This window comes from Lithobates pipiens, unplaced genomic scaffold (assembly GCF_037356315.1).
Source record: "Lithobates pipiens isolate NorthernLeopardFrog02 unplaced genomic scaffold, aLitPip1_a1.2 Scaffold_27, whole genome shotgun sequence".
NCBI classification, from domain to species: Eukaryota; Metazoa; Chordata; class Amphibia; order Anura; family Ranidae; genus Lithobates; species Lithobates pipiens.
The window spans coordinates 146,122,771-146,141,939 of NW_027507788.1; the positions used below are offsets into that span (position 1 = coordinate 146,122,771).

Genomic DNA, 19,169 nt, shown 5'->3' on the forward strand with positions numbered 1-19,169 from the left:
GCAATTTGTCATGTCAAATGGCATGTCACAGCGGCCTGATGTGAATGAGGGTTTAACACTACAGCTGCGTTAATGCACTTTTAAAATTTAACGCAAAGGTGAAAGAGCCCTAATAGATAAAACAAAAATCGCTTGGTCCAGGGTGCGTTTTTAATGCATGTTATTGATATAGGCTCGCTGGTTAGTGTTAGTGTTGGATTTTTTTTTTTTCAAGCATGAAGTTATCCTGACAATGTAGAGAATGTGATTTCCTGGAATCAGCCTTAGTCATGACTGCCACCCATACATCCCTGGTGTGCACGGCATTGCTGTGGGTCACCCTCCAGTCTGCTCTCTACACACAAGGAAGTGGAGGAGATCCTGCAGACTACATGTCCCATGATGCATCGGGAGCCCAGCTAGCAGGCCGGGCACATCCACGATCCGGGAATAGATCGCTAGCCCGCGGGGCCGTGCACAGCTGATCGTGCCGTGTACACGGATCTGGCCACACCATGGACGATCACAGGTATATCCCGGGGAGGGCAGGGTCACATGGGCGGTTGGAGGGTGACAGCACCGCCTCCGGGGTGCCCAGCATATACCGCCTGTACAGATGAGGGGTGCATGGTTTACTGATCACCCTAAGCAACCAATCAGATGCTTCACTGATGGGGCCACACTCTGATGAGGTCTGCTTGGGGGGGGGGGTCATCATGGTAGGCGTACACAGTGTGATGAAACTGATCGATCAATGTCCAATTCAACAATACGATCCAATCAGACATCGCAAGCGAGATGAGAATGGGACGATCAGCGACAGCGACTTTTTTATTGACCCAAGTTGATCGGTTGTGGCAGGAAAAAACTGATTGTATCGGGTGATTGATGGTATTTTTACAAATGGTGGACCGAAGATTCAGAATACAGTAAACTGAAACTGAAATGGGACCGTTTTTAAAATATATATATAAAATTGTATTATATTTGACTTTTTAATCGTTTTTGAAGTGCTTTTGCGTTAAAAATATCATAAGACATTTTCAAGAAAAACGCATCCCTTTAAATTCTATGTATGTCTTCACTAGGGACGAGCTCAGTCGTGTTCGCATGGTCCACGTGCAGAGCCCGCCAGGAAGTTGGCGCAGCGCTGCGCTAATCACAGGCAGTGAGATATTACCCGATCTCTGCAACCACGCATCGCGGCAATGTCTCACTGCCTGTGATTAGCGCAGCGCTGCGCCAACTTCCTGGCGGGCTCTGCACGTGGACCATGCGAACATGACTGAGCTCATCCTTAGTCTTCACACAGGTCCGTTACACTTCCGTTGCTGCATTTTTGGTGCATATTCGGTCAGTTACAAAAATGCACCTCCCCATTGAAATGCATTGAAATTTCGGTTAAATTGTGCAAATTTTATGGTGGCCGTGATCGGCATCTTTTTTTTTACCAGCAAAACATTGATAACCCTATGGGGGTTATTTACGAAAGGCAAATCCACTTTGCACTGCAAGTGCAGTTGGAAGTGTAGTTGCTGTAGATCTGAAATGAGGGGAAGCTCTGCTGATTTTATCATCCAATCATGTGCAAGCTAAAATGCTGTTTTTTATTTTCCTTGCATGTCCCCCTCAGATCTACAGTGACTTTACTTCCAAGTGCACTTGTAGTGCAAAGTGGATTTTCCTTTAGTAAATAACCCCCATATTGACGCATCCCTACAGTCAGTCTACATGTAAGGGCGCAAAAACTGCACCAGTCGTCCTGTAAATTTTTATTTTTTTTTCACAACAGCTGTCACTCTATCACTCAGCGATGTCATTTTATGTCTCCGATGATTGATGTCCTTTCCGATTGTTTTGTTTATCAGTTTTATTGCCATGTGCATGGCTGCTAATCATAATGACGATGAAGTGCCCAGGCTGTGAATGGGGAAGGCGCGTCCCTACTAGCATTTTAGAGCGTCCAGCCTCTTGGCCGTCGTTGCCTATGATAGGGCTGAATGCTATACAGAGTGGTGCCGGCATTCAGGGAATGTAGAGGACACCCACCACTCAGAGTGAAACGTCTTTGGCCAGGCTTTGGGGAAGCTGTGGCTGGCCTGCAGACATGTGATAGTTGTTGCTGTCTCAGCCCTGCCTCCCTTACTCTATCCAGAATGGGAAAAAGTTGCCTTTAGTTCTACTTTAAAGGAATTTAATTTTTCTTTAAACTATTGGTGCCCCCTGACCCAAAACCATTGGGCCCCCTGACTGCACTGTAAGTGCTCTTGTAAAAGTTCTAAAACAAAAGCCGGCCTTAGATGGTAAACATCTCGGCCGTTTTGTCAGATTTCGATCATCTGGTGGCAGGCTGGTTGTAGCCAAGTTGATCGATCGATTGGGTACAACTAGGGGTTGACAAATTTGCTTTGAATTTAGGAGCCATTTTTTTTTCAGCTCCCGGGGTAAGGCCACTCATTTTCACCCCCTATCCCTAACTCACAATGGAGCACCCAGTCAATAACTCCATTGAAACGCTGTTACATCAGGGGTATGGGCTGACCAGAAAGAGTAAGGCTGGCAACAGATGGAACTGGCTGGCACTGGCAGGTGGCACTGGTTGCCACTAGAAGGCACGTGGAACTGCCAGATGGCACCGGCAGGTGACACTAGTTGGCATTGGCAGGTGACACTGGTTTGGAACTGGCAGGTGACACTGGTTTGAAACTGGCAAGTGGCACTATTGGCACTAGCAGGTGGCCCTAGTTGGTGATGGCAGGTGGCCCTGGTTGGTGATGGCAGGTGGCCCTGGTTGGCGATGGCACTAGTTGTCACTGGCAGATGGCACTGATTGGCGGTGGCACTGATTGGCGGTGGCAGGTGGCACTGGTTGGTGGTGGCATTGGTAGGTGGTGGCAGGTGGCACTGGTAGGTGGCACTGGTTGGCGGTGGCACTGACTGGCGGTGACAGGTGGCACTGACTGGCGGTGACAGGTGGCACTGATTGGCACTGGGTGGTGGCAGGTGGCACTGGGTGGTGGTTGCAGGTGGTATTGATTGGCGGTGGCACTGATTTGTGGTGGCAGGTGGCACTGATTGGCGGTGGCAGATGGCACTGGTTGCCCCTGGCAGGTGGCACTGGTGGTGGCACTGGCAGGTGCCACTGGTTGGCACTGGCACTGATTGGCTGTGGCAGGTGGCACTGATTGGTGGCAGGTGGCACTGATTGGCGGTGGCACTGGTTGGCAGGTGGTATTGATTGGCGCTGGCACTGGTTGGCGCTGGCAGGTGGCACTGGTTGGTTGCAGGTGGTATTGATTGGAGGTGGCACTGGTTGGCACTGATTGGTGGCAGGTGGCACTGATTGGCACTGGCAGGTTTCACACGGAGCACTCTGTTACTGAAATGTAACAGAGGAGCTGGCGGGACCCTGCCGGGGTGTGGAACTGACAAGTAACAGAGAGGTGGATATGTCAGATTTCAGCCTGATGTCGGGGTGGGCGGGACCCGGCCGGGGTGGGCGGGACTCGGCAGCTATCAAACACCAGCCAACGATTGGGCTGCTTAAGAAAAGGGGCGGGCCACATACACGTAGCAGCCCGCCCAGATCCCATTGGCTGGTGTTTGATAGCTTGCTGGGTCCCGCCCCCACCCCGGCCGGGTCCCGCCCACCCCGACCGGGTCCCGCCCACCCCGACATCAGGCTGACAGATCCTCCTCTCTCCATTGCGTGTCAGTTTCACACACAGCACGGTGCTGCAGAGTGTGAAGGAGGGAGGAGGACGGCAGTCAGTGTTAATGCTGCCGCATGTCTGGGGCATCGATAGTGAGTCGGCTGGTGGCAGCTTAGGCGCCAGGTTGCGATTTCTGGTCGCATTGGCGACCTGGCGCCTGGGGTTTGTCGAGCCCTGGGTACAACAAACATGTTGGATTTTTTATGCCTTTATTGCCATCAGCTAGCAAAAATCACTGTGGCTTCCCCCGCCAGGAGAACACAATAGCTCCGCGGAAGGGATTTCTCCCATCAACACTGACTGTGTTGATGGAGTATTCAAGAGATTTTCTTTTTTGTAAACCTGTGGTCACAGGAAAGAAAATCACACCATCTATGGCCGGCTAAACCCATTAAATGCCCGAAAGGCACCAAATGACACTGATAGATCTCAGGACCCTTGCGTACTGTTGGTCCAGTTATGAGATTAGGAGATGGCTCTAGGTCTAGGTCAGTGATGGAGAACCTTGGCACACCAGATGTTTTAGAACTACATTTCCCATGATGCTCAACTACACTGCAGAGTGCATGAGCATCATGGGAAATGTAGTTCCAAAACATCTGGGGTGCCAAGGTTCGCCATCACTGGTCTAGGTGATGGACATAATTGGATTGGGTAGGACTGGGATGGAATCCATAGGAGAATGAATTTTATCTGCTGGTAAAGTATCAATGCAAACCAAGGGAAAGACCGGATGACTCCTGTAATGCAGTGCTCATTCAGTCCCCAGCACATGGGTCATAGAGGTTTCCCATCCATGTGCCATCTCTGACCAAGGGGGCAGTCTAGATGCAGTGCATCCGTCTTGCTGTTTTAGTGCGCCCAGGACATAGAGTTGCAGATTCCAACCCTGCTGCCGGCACCTTGTTGAAGTGTATGGCATGCTGTGGCTGGACATACCTGAACACCGTATCGAGTGGTTTAGGGCACTGTGCATTCAGGGGAGAACGTCTGGAACAGAGGCTTTCTTCTAAAACACTAGGAGGGCCTCAGTGCACCTAGGAGGACCCCATGTGCAGGAGGCCTAAGGCCCCATTCACACCTGAGCGTTTTGTAGCTTGAAATAATTGCTGGGAGGAAAAATATAAATAGTACTTCTCCAACCAAGCAATAGATACCTTCACTTCTATTATAATTGTATTGTGAGGTGTGTTCCTCTGAATTCAAAGGCAGCATATAGAACAAAGGGGAAAGAGATCCCAAGAATTTCTTCAAAGAGAAACAGCCGGTATTATCAAAAGAAATATCTATTGCAAAATCCCACGTAAAAATAGCAATAGGTATTCAATTAAAATTAGACAACATTATCTGAAGGTACAGGTAACTACCACAGACGTTCACGCCACTCATAAATCATGGGCCACTAAGGCCATGTGGACCGGCTCTAATAGGGGATGAATCACAAGACTAGCAGAGCAGATCGCTCAGTATAAAATCAGTGTGATACTCCACAAAAGAGAAATTTGCAGCTTCACAGATAATTACAGTGGGAGGTGAATATGGTCCTTGTTGTGGACATTTCTCGATGTAAGAAATCTTATACATCAGTAGGTTCTAAATAGAGAGGCAGCGGAAGTTTGCCAAGCGAAGCTGCATAGGTTCTCACAATTGGACAGTCTGTCTAGGCTCTAGGCTTGTGGTGCAGATACAGGAAGCGAAGAGAAATCTCAGCAAAAAAAAATCTGACCAAGGTTATAACCCTCCCTACCCAAAATGGGGGGGGGGGGGGGGGAAGGTTTTGTCTATAGTTCTACTTTAAGGGGAAAGTGACAGGTTCTCTTGTAAAAACTAGGGATGCACCAAATGTTTTTTTTGGTGCAGAAACCGATACCAAAAATGAAAAATACTCTAGGCCGAAAACCGATACCGAAACAGCACCGATACCGAAAATGACTGTTTGTTTTTAAAAAATATTTTTATACAGGAGATGGTCAGAGACTGGCGACATGGTACAGGAGGTGGTCAGAGACTGGCGACATGGTACAGGAGGTGGTCAGAAACTGGGGACATGGTTCAGGAGGTGGTCAGAGACTGGGGACATGGTTCAGGAGGTGGTCAGAGACTGGGGACATGGTTCAGGAGGTGGTCAGAGACTGGGGACATGGTTCAGGAGGTGGTCAGAGACTGGGGACATGGTTCAGGAGGTGGTCAGAGACTGGCGGCATGGTATAGGAGGTGGTCAGAGACTGGCGGCATGGTACAGGAGGTGGTCAGAGACTGGCGGCATGGTACAGGAGGTGGTCAGAGACTGGCGGCATGGTACAGGAGGTGGTCAGAGACTGGCGGCATGGTACAGGAGAGGGTCAGAGACTGGTGGCATTGGTACAGGAGGTGGTCAGAGACTGGCGACATGATAAAAGAGATAAGTGTGTTGTCCCCCTAGCAGCCAGTGTGTTGTCCCCCTAGCAGCCAGTGTGTTGTCCCCCTAGCAGCCAGTGTGTTGTCCCCCTAGCAGCCAGTGTGTTGTCCCCCTAGCAGCCAGTGTGTTGTCCCCCTAGCAGCCAGTGTGTTGTCCCCCTAGCAGCCAGTGTGTTGTCCCCCTAGCAGCCAGTGTGTTGTCCCCCTAGCAGCCAGTGTGTTGTCCCCCTAGCAGCCAGTGTGTTGTCCCCCTAGCAGCCAGTGTGTTGTCCCCCGTGCAGCCAGTGTGTTGTGCAGCCAGTGTGTTGTCCCCCGTGCAGCCAGTGTGTTGTCCCCCGTGCAGCCAGTGTGTTGTCCCCCGTGCAGCCAGTGATGCAGCGAAGAGAGAGGAGAGCCGCCTCCGCCATCTGGTTCAATAGAGCGCCGGGAACATCACAGCTTTAATTTCAATAGCTGTGTGTTCCCCCGTCGTGCGCCGTCGCATACAGCCCCTCTCCCTTGTCCAGGGAACTGCGATAGACAGATCACCCATCCAATCTGGAAGGGTAATCTGTCTATCACAGTTCCCCGGACAAGGGGGAGGGGCTGTATGCGACGGCGCACGACGGGGGAACAAACAGCTATTGAAATTAAAGCTGTAATGTTCCCGGCGCTCTACTGAGCCAGACGGCAGAGGCGGCTCTCCTGCGTTATAGATCTCCCATGATGGGCGGCAGCAGGGGCGGGGGCGGGGGCGGTGCTCCGCCCCATTTTCAGCTCAATTATCGTCCGTTTTTCCTTTCGGCAAATTGCCGAAAAGGGCATTTTCAGCCGATATGTTTCGGCGGCCGAAATTTCAGTGCATCTCTAGTAAAAACCCACCCGCTATGCTTTCCTGCCTCTCCGTGGGAGCCCTGGGTAAATTCCTGGTACTTCTGGGTATAGACCATCATGGAGGATCATGTGACCTGGGTATGGAGGATCATGTGGCTCCAGTGAAAGCCACATTACAAAATGATTTGTAGTAGGGGTGCACCGAATGGGTTCTTTGGTGCCGAAACCGATACCGAAAATGAAAAATACACTAGGCCGAAAACCGAAACCGATACCGAAACAGCACCGATACCGAAAATGACTGTTTTTAAAAAATATTTTCATACAGCAGATGGTCAGAGACTGCGGGCATGGTACAGGAGATGGTCAGAGACTGCAGGCATGGTACAGGAGATGGTCAGAGACTGCAGGCATGGTACAGGAGATGGTCAGAGACTGCAGGCATGGTACAGGAGCTGGTCAGAGACTGCAGTCATGGTACAGGAGCTGGTCAGAGACTGCAGGCATGGTACAGGAGCTGGTCAGAGACTGCAGGCATGGTACAGGAGCTGGTCAGAGACTGCAGGCATGGTACAGGAGCTGGTCAGAGACTGCAGGCATGGTACAGGAGCTGGTCAGAGACTGCAGGCATGGTACAGGAGCTGGTCAGAGACTGCAGGCATGGTACAGGAGCTGGTCAGAGACTGCAGGCATGGTACAGGAGCTGGTCAGAGACTGCAGGCATGATACAGGAGATGGTCAGAGACTGCAGGCATGGTACAGGAGATGGTCAGAGACTGCAGACATGATACAGGAGATGGTCAGAGACTGCAGACATGATACAGGAGCTGGTCAGAGACTGGTGATATGGTACAGGAGCTGGTCAGAGACTGGTGATATGGTACAGGAGCTGGTCAGAGACTGCAGGCATGGTACAGGAGCTGGTCAGAGACTGCAGGCATGGTACAGGAGATGGTCAGAGACTGCAGGCATGGTACAGGAGATGGTCAGAGACTGCAGGCATGGTACAGGAGATGGTCAGAGACTGCAGGCATGGTACAGGAGATGGTCAGAGACTGCAGGCATGGTACAGGAGATGGTCAGAGACTGCAGGCATGGTACAGGAGATGGTCAGAGACTGCAGGCATGGTACAGGAGATGGTCAGAGACTGCAGGCATGGTACAGGAGATGGTCAGAGACTGCAGGCATGGTACAGGAGATGGTCAGAGACTGCAGGCATGGTACAGGAGATGGTCAGAGACTGCAGGCATGGTACAGGAGATGGTCAGAGACTGCAGGCATGGTACAGGAGATGGTCAGAGACTGCAGGCATGGTACAGGAGATGGTCAGAGACTGCAGGCATGGTACAGGAGATGGTCAGAGACTGCAGGCATGGTACAGGAGATGGTCAGAGACTGCAGGCATGGTACAGGAGATGGTCAGAGACTGCAGGCATGGTACAGGAGATGGTCAGAGACTGCAGGCATGGTACAGGAGATGGTCAGAGACTGCAGGCATGGTACAGGAGATGGTCAGAGACTGCAGGCATGGTACAGGAGATGGTCAGAGACTGCAGGCATGGTACAGGAGATGGTCAGAGACTGCAGGCATGGTACAGGAGATGGTCAGAGACTGCAGGCATGGTACAGGAGATGGTCAGAGACTGCAGGCATGGTACAGGAGATGGTCAGAGACTGCAGGCATGGTACAGGAGATGGTCAGAGACTGCAGGCATGGTACAGGAGATGGTCAGAGACTGCAGGCATGGTACAGGAGATGGTCAGAGACTGCAGGCATGGTACAGGAGATGGTCAGAGACTGCAGGCATGGTACAGGAGATGGTCAGAGACTGCAGGCATGGTACAGGAGATGGTCAGAGACTGCAGGCATGGTACAGGAGATGGTCAGAGACTGCAGACATGATACAGGAGATGGTCAGAGACTGCAGACATGATACAGGAGCTGGTCAGAGACTGGTGATATGGTACAGGAGCTGGTCAGAGACTGGTGATATGGTACAGGAGCTGGTCAGAGACTGCAGGCATGGTACAGGAGCTGGTCAGAGACTGCAGGCATGGTACAGGAGCTGGTCAGAGACTGCAGGCATGGTACAGGAGCTGGTCAGAGACTGCAGGCATGGTACAGGAGATGGTCAGAGACTGCAGGCATGGTACAGGAGATGGTCAGAGACTGCAGGCATGGTACAGGAGATGGTCAGAGACTGCAGGCATGGTACAGGAGATGGTCAGAGACTGCAGGCATGGTACAGGAGATGGTCAGAGACTGCAGGCATGGTACAGGAGATGGTCAGAGACTGCAGGCATGGTACAGGAGATGGTCAGAGACTGCAGGCATGGTACAGGAGATGGTCAGAGACTGCAGGCATGGTACAGGAGATGGTCAGAGACTGCAGGCATGGTACAGGAGATGGTCAGAGACTGCAGGCATGGTACAGGAGATGGTCAGAGACTGCAGGCATGGTACAGGAGATGGTCAGAGACTGCAGGCATGGTACAGGAGATGGTCAGAGACTGCAGGCATGGTACAGGAGATGGTCAGAGACTGCAGGCATGGTACAGGAGATGGTCAGAGACTGCAGGCATGGTACAGGAGATGGTCAGAGACTGCAGGCATGGTACAGGAGATGGTCAGAGACTGCAGGCATGGTACAGGAGATGGTCAGAGACTGCAGGCATGGTACAGGAGATGGTCAGAGACTGCAGGCATGGTACAGGAGATGGTCAGAGACTGCAGGCATGGTACAGGAGATGGTCAGAGACTGCAGGCATGGTACAGGAGATGGTCAGAGACTGCAGGCATGGTACAGGAGCTGGTCAGAGACTGCAGGCATGGTACAGGAGCTGGTCAGAGACTGCAGGCATGGTACAGGAGCTGGTCAGAGACTGCAGGCATGGTACAGGAGCTGGTCAGAGACTGCAGGCATGGTACAGGAGCTGGTCAGAGACTGCAGGCATGGTACAGGAGCTGGTCAGAGACTGCAGGCATGGTACAGGAGCTGGTCAGAGACTGCAGGCATGGTACAGGAGCTGGTCAGAGACTGCAGGCATGGTACAGGAGCTGGTCAGAGACTGCAGGCATGGTACAGGAGCTGGTCAGAGACTGCAGGCATGGTACAGGAGCTGGTCAGAGACTGCAGGCATGGTACAGGAGCTGGTCAGAGACTGCAGGCATGGTACAGGAGCTGGTCAGAGACTGCAGGCATGGTACAGGAGCTGGTCAGAGACTGCAGGCATGGTACAGGAGCTGGTCAGAGACTGCAGGCATGGTACAGGAGCTGGTCAGAGACTGCAGGCATGGTACAGGAGCTGGTCAGAGACTGCAGGCATGGTACAGGAGCTGGTCAGAGACTGCAGGCATGGTACAGGAGCTGGTCAGAGACTGCAGGCATGGTACAGGAGCTGGTCAGAGACTGCAGGCATGGTACAGGAGCTGGTCAGAGACTGCAGGCATGGTACAGGAGCTGGTCAGAGACTGCAGGCATGGTACAGGAGCTGGTCAGAGACTGCAGACATGGTACAGGAGCTGGTCAGAGACTGGGGATATGGTACAGGAGATGGTCAGAGACTGCAGGCATGGTACAGGAGATCAAAGCAGCCTCATCACCAGTTCCCCCTCAGATGCAGCCTGCCTGATAAAAATACATGCACAGTGTTTTCCATGTATTCCAATGGCTTTAGTTCACACCATGCAGTCAGTTTCCGGTGTGGAAACTGACTGCATGGTGTGAACTAGAGCCATTGGAATACATGGAAAACACTGTGCATGCATTTTGTGCAAAAAAAAAAAGCACACGGAACTGCATCTGGTGTGAACTGGCCCCAAGCAAGCTACCTGGTTCCGTTCCAACAGACTTCTATTGGGAATGCTGATATCGTTACCTCTACTAGCAATAACTTAACCCTTCCCCATTCTATCACATGGCGATAAAAAACTAGCTGGGTCAAAATGAAGATTATTATTATTTTTTATATGGTCAAGTGAGTACAGCCTTTGTCCTGTGACCTGGTTTATATAGCATGGCTCCATTCACACTAGTGGCCAGAGGTAGATAGTCTCAGAGGCAAACAAATGACTTTTGGATGCAGCAGCACTGTGGGCACAAAAAACTTGATTTAGCTGCGGACAAAACTCTGCGCTGCTTGCCCTGGGCACACTCTTTCCCCCTTATGCAGTGTCTAAATGCAGCCTTACCCATGCCCAGATCTGTGCGGTGATCTCCGTGTGTCACGGAGCTGTGCATTGAATTTCCCGGGCGGCTGCAGTAACAATGTCCCGCCTCCTGTAATCACGTCACGCTGATTCAATGTCCTGCCATTGGATCAGTGTACCGTCTGTCACAGGAGGCGGGACATTGTTACTGCAGCCGCCCGGGAAATTCAATGCACAGCTCCGTGACACACGGAGATCACCGCACTGTCGGGCGGGAGGAAAGGAGGAGGGAGGACGGAGGACAGAGGACTGGGGACAAGCCAGGAAAACACCCGTGCAGTGGGTGGCACCAGGGGGGCGGAGCCCCGCACAGGCCCCACCCCCATTTTCGGCCCCATTATCGGCAAGATTTTCCTTTCGGCATTTTGCCGAAAACACCATTTTCGGCCGATATGTTTCGGCGGCCGAAATTTCGGTGCATCCCTAATTTGTAGACATTGTAAAGCGCTGCGTAAACTGTTGGTGCTATATAAATCGTGTATAATAATAATAATCCAAGGACATGAGTGTCTGAGTGTATATGCAACTCCTGACTTTTCCTCTAAAAGTCAAGCTACGCCACACCTCAGCCTCTTTATTGGTCAGGGAGGACCAATAAGAAAGCTTGAGAGGTGGGGGTGCTGGGTCTAGCATGACGTTTTCAAGAAAACTGAAGCTCTCCCCATCACTCAGAAGCTTATACCTCCATTTAAGTGTCTTTATCATTGTATGTGAAGTTTGTACAGCCAGATTTAGTTCTTGGCTGACCTGGATTAACAGGAAATCCGCACCCTGTAGCAACCATAACCACTTCAGCCCCAGAAATAAAGCTTTCTTTTGGTGGTATTTGATCACCTTTGCGTTTTTTATTTTTTGCATTATAAACAAAAAAAAAAAGAGCAAGAATTTGGAAAAAAAATAACGCTCTTTACTTTCTGCTATAAAACATTCCCCCCCCCCCCAAAAAAAAAAAAAAAAAAAAAATGGATTCATCAGTTTAGGCCGATATGTATTTTGCTACATACGTTTGTTAAAAAAAATCCCAATAAACGTATATTGATTTGCGGAAAAATTCTCACGTCTACAAAATATGGGATAGATTTATGTCTTTTATTTTTTTACTATTTATTTACTAGTAATGGCGGCGATTTAGTGATTTTTAGCGGGACTGCGACATTGCAGCGGACAGATCGGACACCTAACTGACATTCTTGACACTTTTTTGCGAACCAGTGACATTAGTACAGTAATCGGTGCTAAAAAAATGCACTGTTATTGTACTAATGACACTGGCAGGGAAGGGGTTAACATCAGGGGCGATCAAGGGGTTAAATGTGTTCCCTCACTGTGTGTTCTAACTGTATGGGGGAGTGTGTGACTGGGGTAACACACAGATCCGTCTTCCTGCATAGCAGAAAGACAGGATCTGTGTGATCTCCCCTATCAGAACAGAGATTTGCCTTGTTTACACAGGCAGATCCCGTTCTGTCACTGCGGGGAACAATTGCAGGTGGCCAGCAGACATGGAGTCCGCTGGCCAATGGATTGGCTCCCCTGCTCGCCAATGGGAGTATGCGCGGCTGGTCGGGACGTGGTTAATAGGCATTTCCTGTTAACAAATTCCCATAATAAAAGAAAAAGAGAAGTATGAACTAGTAATACTAAGCGGAATGTTGTGGTTGTATGTGTTGATCACTGATATTAAAGCTGAACTTCAACCTTCTCTTTTAGTGAAATTGATTAGTCTGAATTCACTGTACAGTGTGAGCTTCTCACTATTATATACTATTCTCACTATTATTATAATACTACTGTATTAGTAGCTTCAGCAAGTCGGGTAGAGCCCACCTCATTTCCTGGACATCTAGCATCATCTAACTCTCTTTTTTTTTTATTTTTTTTTAAATCAGAAAAACTTTTTATTTTTGTCTTGCACAGTAGTACACAATATAAAACATACAGTGCTCAGGTATGTGTCCAAGAAAAATGAACAGAAAACATGAAACATTACCTTATACATTAAAGTGTAAACTTACACCGTTCGGTGTCGCCATTATTCAGTCGTATTGAATTAACATAACAAGTAACTAAAGGAAGAGATAAAGTATATATAGTTCTTAAAACCTTTCATGTTTCAACTGTGAGTTCAGTCAATACAGTTTTATTATCACACCTTGGCCCCCAGCAATATCGGTGTCATCCTGTGTACTTGTGTAGTCTCCATGTCTAATAATTACCATAATTTACCTTGTATTTACCCTAATAATAGCCTGTCTTTGATCAGGTGATGAGGGGCTAAACCCGGGACATCCAACCACACCTGCCACATTGAGTAAAATTTACGTGGAACTTTTCTGTGTTGGTACGCCAATTTTTCTCTGATCAATAGTTTGTTGACACTGTCCACCCATTGCCCCCTAGTGGGCACTCTTGGAGTGATCCACAGTTGAGCAATTAGCTTATGTGCCATATACAGTAGTCTCAGGATTGCCGTGTGAGCTGTTGGAGTCAGTGATTCATCGCCAAGCGTTCCTAATAGACAGATAACTGGATCCCGTGGTATAGATGTCCTATATATACTATAGATAACGTGTCTAAGACCTCCCTCCAGTATCTGAAAAGTTTAGGGCATTCCCAGAGCATATGAAGGAGATCACCGTGGTCACATTCACATTTCAGACAAAGGTGGGAGTCCCTGATTCCCCATCTGTGAAGCTGCAAAGGGTTCTGTAGGCTCTATGTAAGAGGTATAGATGAGACAACCTCTGGGACACTGATTCCATAGGAGCAGCTGAAAGGTATAGATCCCCCATCAATGCCTTCTACATCTCTCTCCCAACCGTGTCTACAGGGTAGCCTGGAGGGGTCTTGTATCTGGGTGAGAAGGATATTATAGCACTTGGAGATCATACCCTTTTTGACGTTTTCCATGAGAATATTTTGTATTATCGCATGGTCAGTCTGCTGGAGCGTAGTGGTGTTTACCTGGTTTTGTATGGCGTGGCGTAGCTGTAGATATTTGTAGAAATTGTTGCGTGGAATCCCGAACTCTACCTGGATCTCAGAGAACGATTTGAGGGTAGGGCCGTTATATAGTTGAGAAATGTGTTTTATGCCAGCCTCTTCCCAGTTCCTGAATCCTCTAAGTTTCAGTATTTCTCTATATTGTCTGTTACGCCATAGGGGTGTATGCGTCAAAAAACCCTTTTATCGCCAACAACTTTCTAGTATAGGACCATAATGTAATTAATAATTTCACCGTGGGTGCCTCAGGATCTAAATGCATGTAGCCTGCCTCCAACCATGTAAGTGCGGGCACATTCTCACTTGCTATGTCTAGAAGTCTACGGATAGGATCAGCCAGGTCTATCATTCCGCAACCCCCAGCTGTTGTAGCTGGGATGCAAGGTAATAGGTCCTGGGATGAGGGACCGCAAGCCTTCTTCATCTTTATTGTATTGTAGTGTTGATAACCTGATTCTAGCTATTTTCTTACATCATATTAGTTCTCTAAATTGGGACTCCATTCTATCAAACCATCTCCAAGGGATCCATATTGGGGAATTATTAAATATGTATAGCAGTTGTTGTACCCAGACCATTTTAATGAGATTTATTCTCCCGACTACTGAGAAAGGTAATTTATACCAGGCAGTACATTTTTCATGAAACCTGTTGAGGAGGGGTACTAAATTGAAAGTAATGTATTGAGATGGGTCGGGTGTCACCTGAATGCCCAGATAACAAAATGAAGCCATTGTCTGCACCGTCTCCGCACAAGCTGGCAGTGGGGTGTCCAGGGGGTCCAGTTGCATCAGCACCGACTTATCCCAGTTGATAGCCAAGCCTGATAGCTCTCCAAAGGCCTTAATAAGGTTCATAACCACCTGTAAAGTATCCTGGGTGTCCCCTAGATAGACTAGAGTGTCATCAGCGTACATGGACACAATATCTGTGCCCGTTATCTGCAGGAACCCTATGATACTAGCATCTCTCTGAATTCTTGCTGCTAGGGGTTCCAGAGCCAGGGCAAACAGCAGGGGTGACAGAGCACACCCCTGTCTGGTGCCCCTGAACAATGGGAAGGGTTCTGATAATTCTCCATTAATTCGAATCCTAGCTGTGGGCTCGGCATACAGAAACCCATTTAATAAAAGTATCCCCCAGTCCCATATGCTTCAATACCTTCCACAGGTAAGGCCATTCGACATTGTCGAAGACCTTAGCTGCATCCAGCAAAAAGATCGCCCTATTGCCAGTGTTGTCTACAGGGAGCTGTAGGTTCAAAAAGAGCCTCCTTATGTTTTGGGCTGTGGATCTTGTGGGAATGAACCCAGATTGGTCTCTGTGTACTATTTTGTGTATCAACTTAACCAATCTGTTCGCCAGCATCCGGGCCAATAGTTTGATGTCGGCTGTCAACAATGATATGGGCCTATATGAGCCAGGTGAGCCTGCATCTTTGTCCGGCTTCAGCAAGACAATGATAATCGCCTCATTCATGGAGTCAGGCAAAGACCCCTCTTTAAACGCCTCGTTATAGACCTTCAATAGCATGGGAAGTAGTGTACCTGAGTAGGGATGCACCGAATGGGTTTTTTGGTGCCGAAACCGATACCGAAAATGAAAAATACACTAGGCCGAAAACCGATACCGAAACAGCACCGATACCGAAAATGACTGTTTTTAAAAAATATTTTTATACAGGAGGTGGTCAGAGACTGGGGACATGGTACAGGAGATGGTCAGAGACTGGGGACATGGTACAGGAGATGGTCAGAGACTGGGGACATGGTACAGGAGATGGTCAGAGACTGGGGACGTGGTACAGGAGATGGTCAGAGACTGGGGACGTGGTACAGGAGATGGTCAGAGACTGGGGACGTGGTACAGGAGATGGTCAGAGACTGGGGACGTGGTACAGGAGGTGGTCAGAGACTGGGGACGTGGTACAGGAGATGGTCAGAGACTGGGGACGTGGTACAGGAGATGGTCAGAGACTGGGGACGTGGTACAGGAGATGGTCAGAGACTGGGGACGTGGTACAGGAGATGGTCAGAGACTGGGGACGTGGTACAGGAGATGGTCAGAGACTGGGGACGTGGTACAGGAGATGGTCAGAGACTGGGGACGTGGCACAGGAGATGGTCAGAGACTGCGGACGTGGCACAGGAGATGGTCAGAGACTGCGGACGTGGCACAGGAGATGGTCAGAGACTGCGGACGTGGCACAGGAGATGGTCAGAGACTGCGGACGTGGCACAGGAGATGGTCAGAGACTGCGGACGTGGCACAGGAGATGGTCAGAGACTGCGGACGTGGCACAGGAGATGGTCAGAGACTGCGGACGTGGCACAGGAGATGGTCAGAGACTGCGGACGTGGCACAGGAGATGGTCAGAGACTGCGGACGTGGCACAGGAGATGGTCAGAGACTGCGGACGTGGCACAGGAGATGGTCAGAGACTGCGGACGTGGCACAGGAGATGGTCAGAGACTGCGGACGTGGCACAGGAGATGGTCAGAGACTGCGGACGTGGCACAGGAGATGGTCAGAGACTGCGGACGTGGCACAGGAGATGGTCAGAGACTGCGGACGTGGCACAGGAGATGGTCAGAGACTGCGGACGTGGCACAGGAGATGGTCAGAGACTGCGGACGTGGCACAGGAGATGGTCAGAGACTGCGGACGTGGCACAGGAGATGGTCAGAGACTGCGGACGTGGCACAGGAGATGGTCAGAGACTGCGGACGTGGCACAGGAGATGGTCAGAGACTGCGGACGTGGCACAGGAGATGGTCAGAGACTGCGGACGTGGCACAGGAGATGGTCAGAGACTGGGGACGTGGCACAGGAGATGGTCAGAGACTGGGGACGTGGCACAGGAGATGGTCAGAGACTGGGGACGTGGCACAGGAGATGGTCAGAGACTGCGGACGTGGCACAGGAGATGGTCAGAGACTGGGGACGTGGCACAGGAGATGGTCAGAGACTGGGGACGTGGCACAGGAGATGGTCAGAGACTGGGGACGTGGCACAGGAGATGGTCAGAGACTGGGGACGTGGCACAGGAGATGGTCAGAGACTGGGGACGTGGCACAGGAGATGGTCAGAGACTGGGGACGTGGCACAGGAGATGGTCAGAGACTGGGGACGTGGCACAGGAGATGGTCAGAGACTGGGGACGTGGCACAGGAGATGGTCAGAGACTGGGGACGTGGCACAGGAGATGGTCAGAGACTGGGGACGTGGCACAGGAGATGGTCAGAGACTGGGGACGTGGCACAGGAGATGGTCAGAGACTGGGGACGTGGCACAGGAGATGGTCAGAGACTGGGGACGTGGCACAGGAGATGGTCAGAGACTGGGGACGTGGCACAGGAGATGGTCAGAGACTGGGGACGTGGCACAGGAGATGGTCAGAGACTGGGGACGTGGCACAGGAGATGGTCAGAGACTGGGGACGTGGCACAGGAGATGGTCAGAGACTGGGGACGTGGCACAGGAGATGGTCAGAGACTGGGGACGTGGCACAGGAGATGGTCAGAGACTGGGGACGTGGCACAGGAGATGGTCAGAGACTGGGGACGTGGCACAGGAGATGGTCAGAGACTGGGGACGTGGCACAGGAGATGGTCAGAGACTGGGGACGTGGCACAGGAGATGGTCAGAGACTGGGGACGTGGCACAGGAGATGGTCAGAGACTGGGGACGTGGCACAGGAGATGGTCAGAGACTGGGGACGTGGCACAGGAGATGGTCAGAGACTGGGGACGTGGCACAGGAGATGGTCAGAGACTGGGGACGTGGCACAGGAGATGGTCAGAGACTGGGGACGTGGCACAGGAGATGGTCAGAGACTGGGGACGTGGCACAGGAGATGGTCAGAGACTGGGGACGTGGCACAGGAGATGGTCAGAGACTGGGGACGTGGCACAGGAGATGGTCAGAGACTGGGGACGTGGCACAGGAGATGGTCAGAGACTGGGGACGTGGCACAGGAGATGGTCAGAGACTGGGGACGTGGCACAGGAGATGGTCAGAGACTGGGGACGTGGCACAGGAGATGGTCAGAGACTGGGGACGTGGCACAGGAGATGGTCAGAGACTGGGGACGTGGCACAGGAGATGGTCAGAGACTGGGGACGTGGCACAGGAGATGGTCAGAGACTGGGGACGTGGCACAGGAGATGGTCAGAGACTGGGGACGTGGCACAGGAGATGGTCAGAGACTGGGGACGTGGCACAGGAGATGGTCAGAGACTGGGGACGTGGCACAGGAGATGGTCAGAGACTGGGGACGTGGCACAGGAGATGGTCAGAGACTGGGGACGTGGCACAGGAGATGGTCAGAGACTGGGGACGTGGCACAGGAGATGGTCAGAGACTGGGGACGTGGCACAGGAGATGGTCAGAGACTGGGGACGTGGCACAGGAGATGGTCAGAGACTGGGGACGTGGCACAGGAGATGGTCAGAGACTGGGGACGTGGCACAGGAGATGGTCAGAGACTGGGGACGTGGCACAGGAGATGGTCAGAGACTGGGGACGTGGCACAGGAGATGGTCAGAGACTGGGGACGTGGCACAGGAGATGGTCAGAGACCGGGGACGTGGCACAGGAGATGGTCAGAGACCTGGGACGTGGCACAGGAGATGGTCAGAGACCTGGGACGTGGCACAGGAGATGGTCAGAGACCTGGGACGTGGCACAGGAGATGGTCAGAGACCTGGGACGTGGCACAGGAGATGGTCAGAGACCGGGGACGTGGCACAGGAGATGGTCAGAGACCGGGGACGTGGCACAGGAGATGGTCAGAGACCGGGGACGTGGCACAGGAGATGGTCAGAGACCGGGGACGTGGCACAGGAGATGGTCAGAGACCGGGGACGTGGCACAGGAGATGGTCAGAGACCGGGGACGTGGCACAGGAGATGGTCAGAGACTGCGCACGTGGCACAGGAGATGGTCAGAGACTGCGCACGTGGCACAGGAGATGGTCAGAGACTGCGCACGTGGCACAGGAGATGGTCAGAGACTGCGCACGTGGCACAGGAGATGGTCAGAGACTGCGCAC

General features: G+C 51.4%; 1 protein-coding gene across 1 annotated transcript in view; it reads left to right on the plus strand.

The window, feature by feature from the left end:
* Positions 1–343: 343 nt before the first annotated feature.
* Positions 344–19,169, plus strand: part of LOC143934216 (uncharacterized) — an 87,053-nt gene continuing 68,227 nt past the window's right edge. Inside the window, exon 1 of the mRNA XM_077457629.1 lies at positions 344–508. Within this exon, the coding sequence (XP_077313755.1) occupies positions 495–508 (14 nt within the window). The 5' untranslated portion in view covers positions 344–494. The remainder of the gene's footprint in view (positions 509–19,169) is intronic.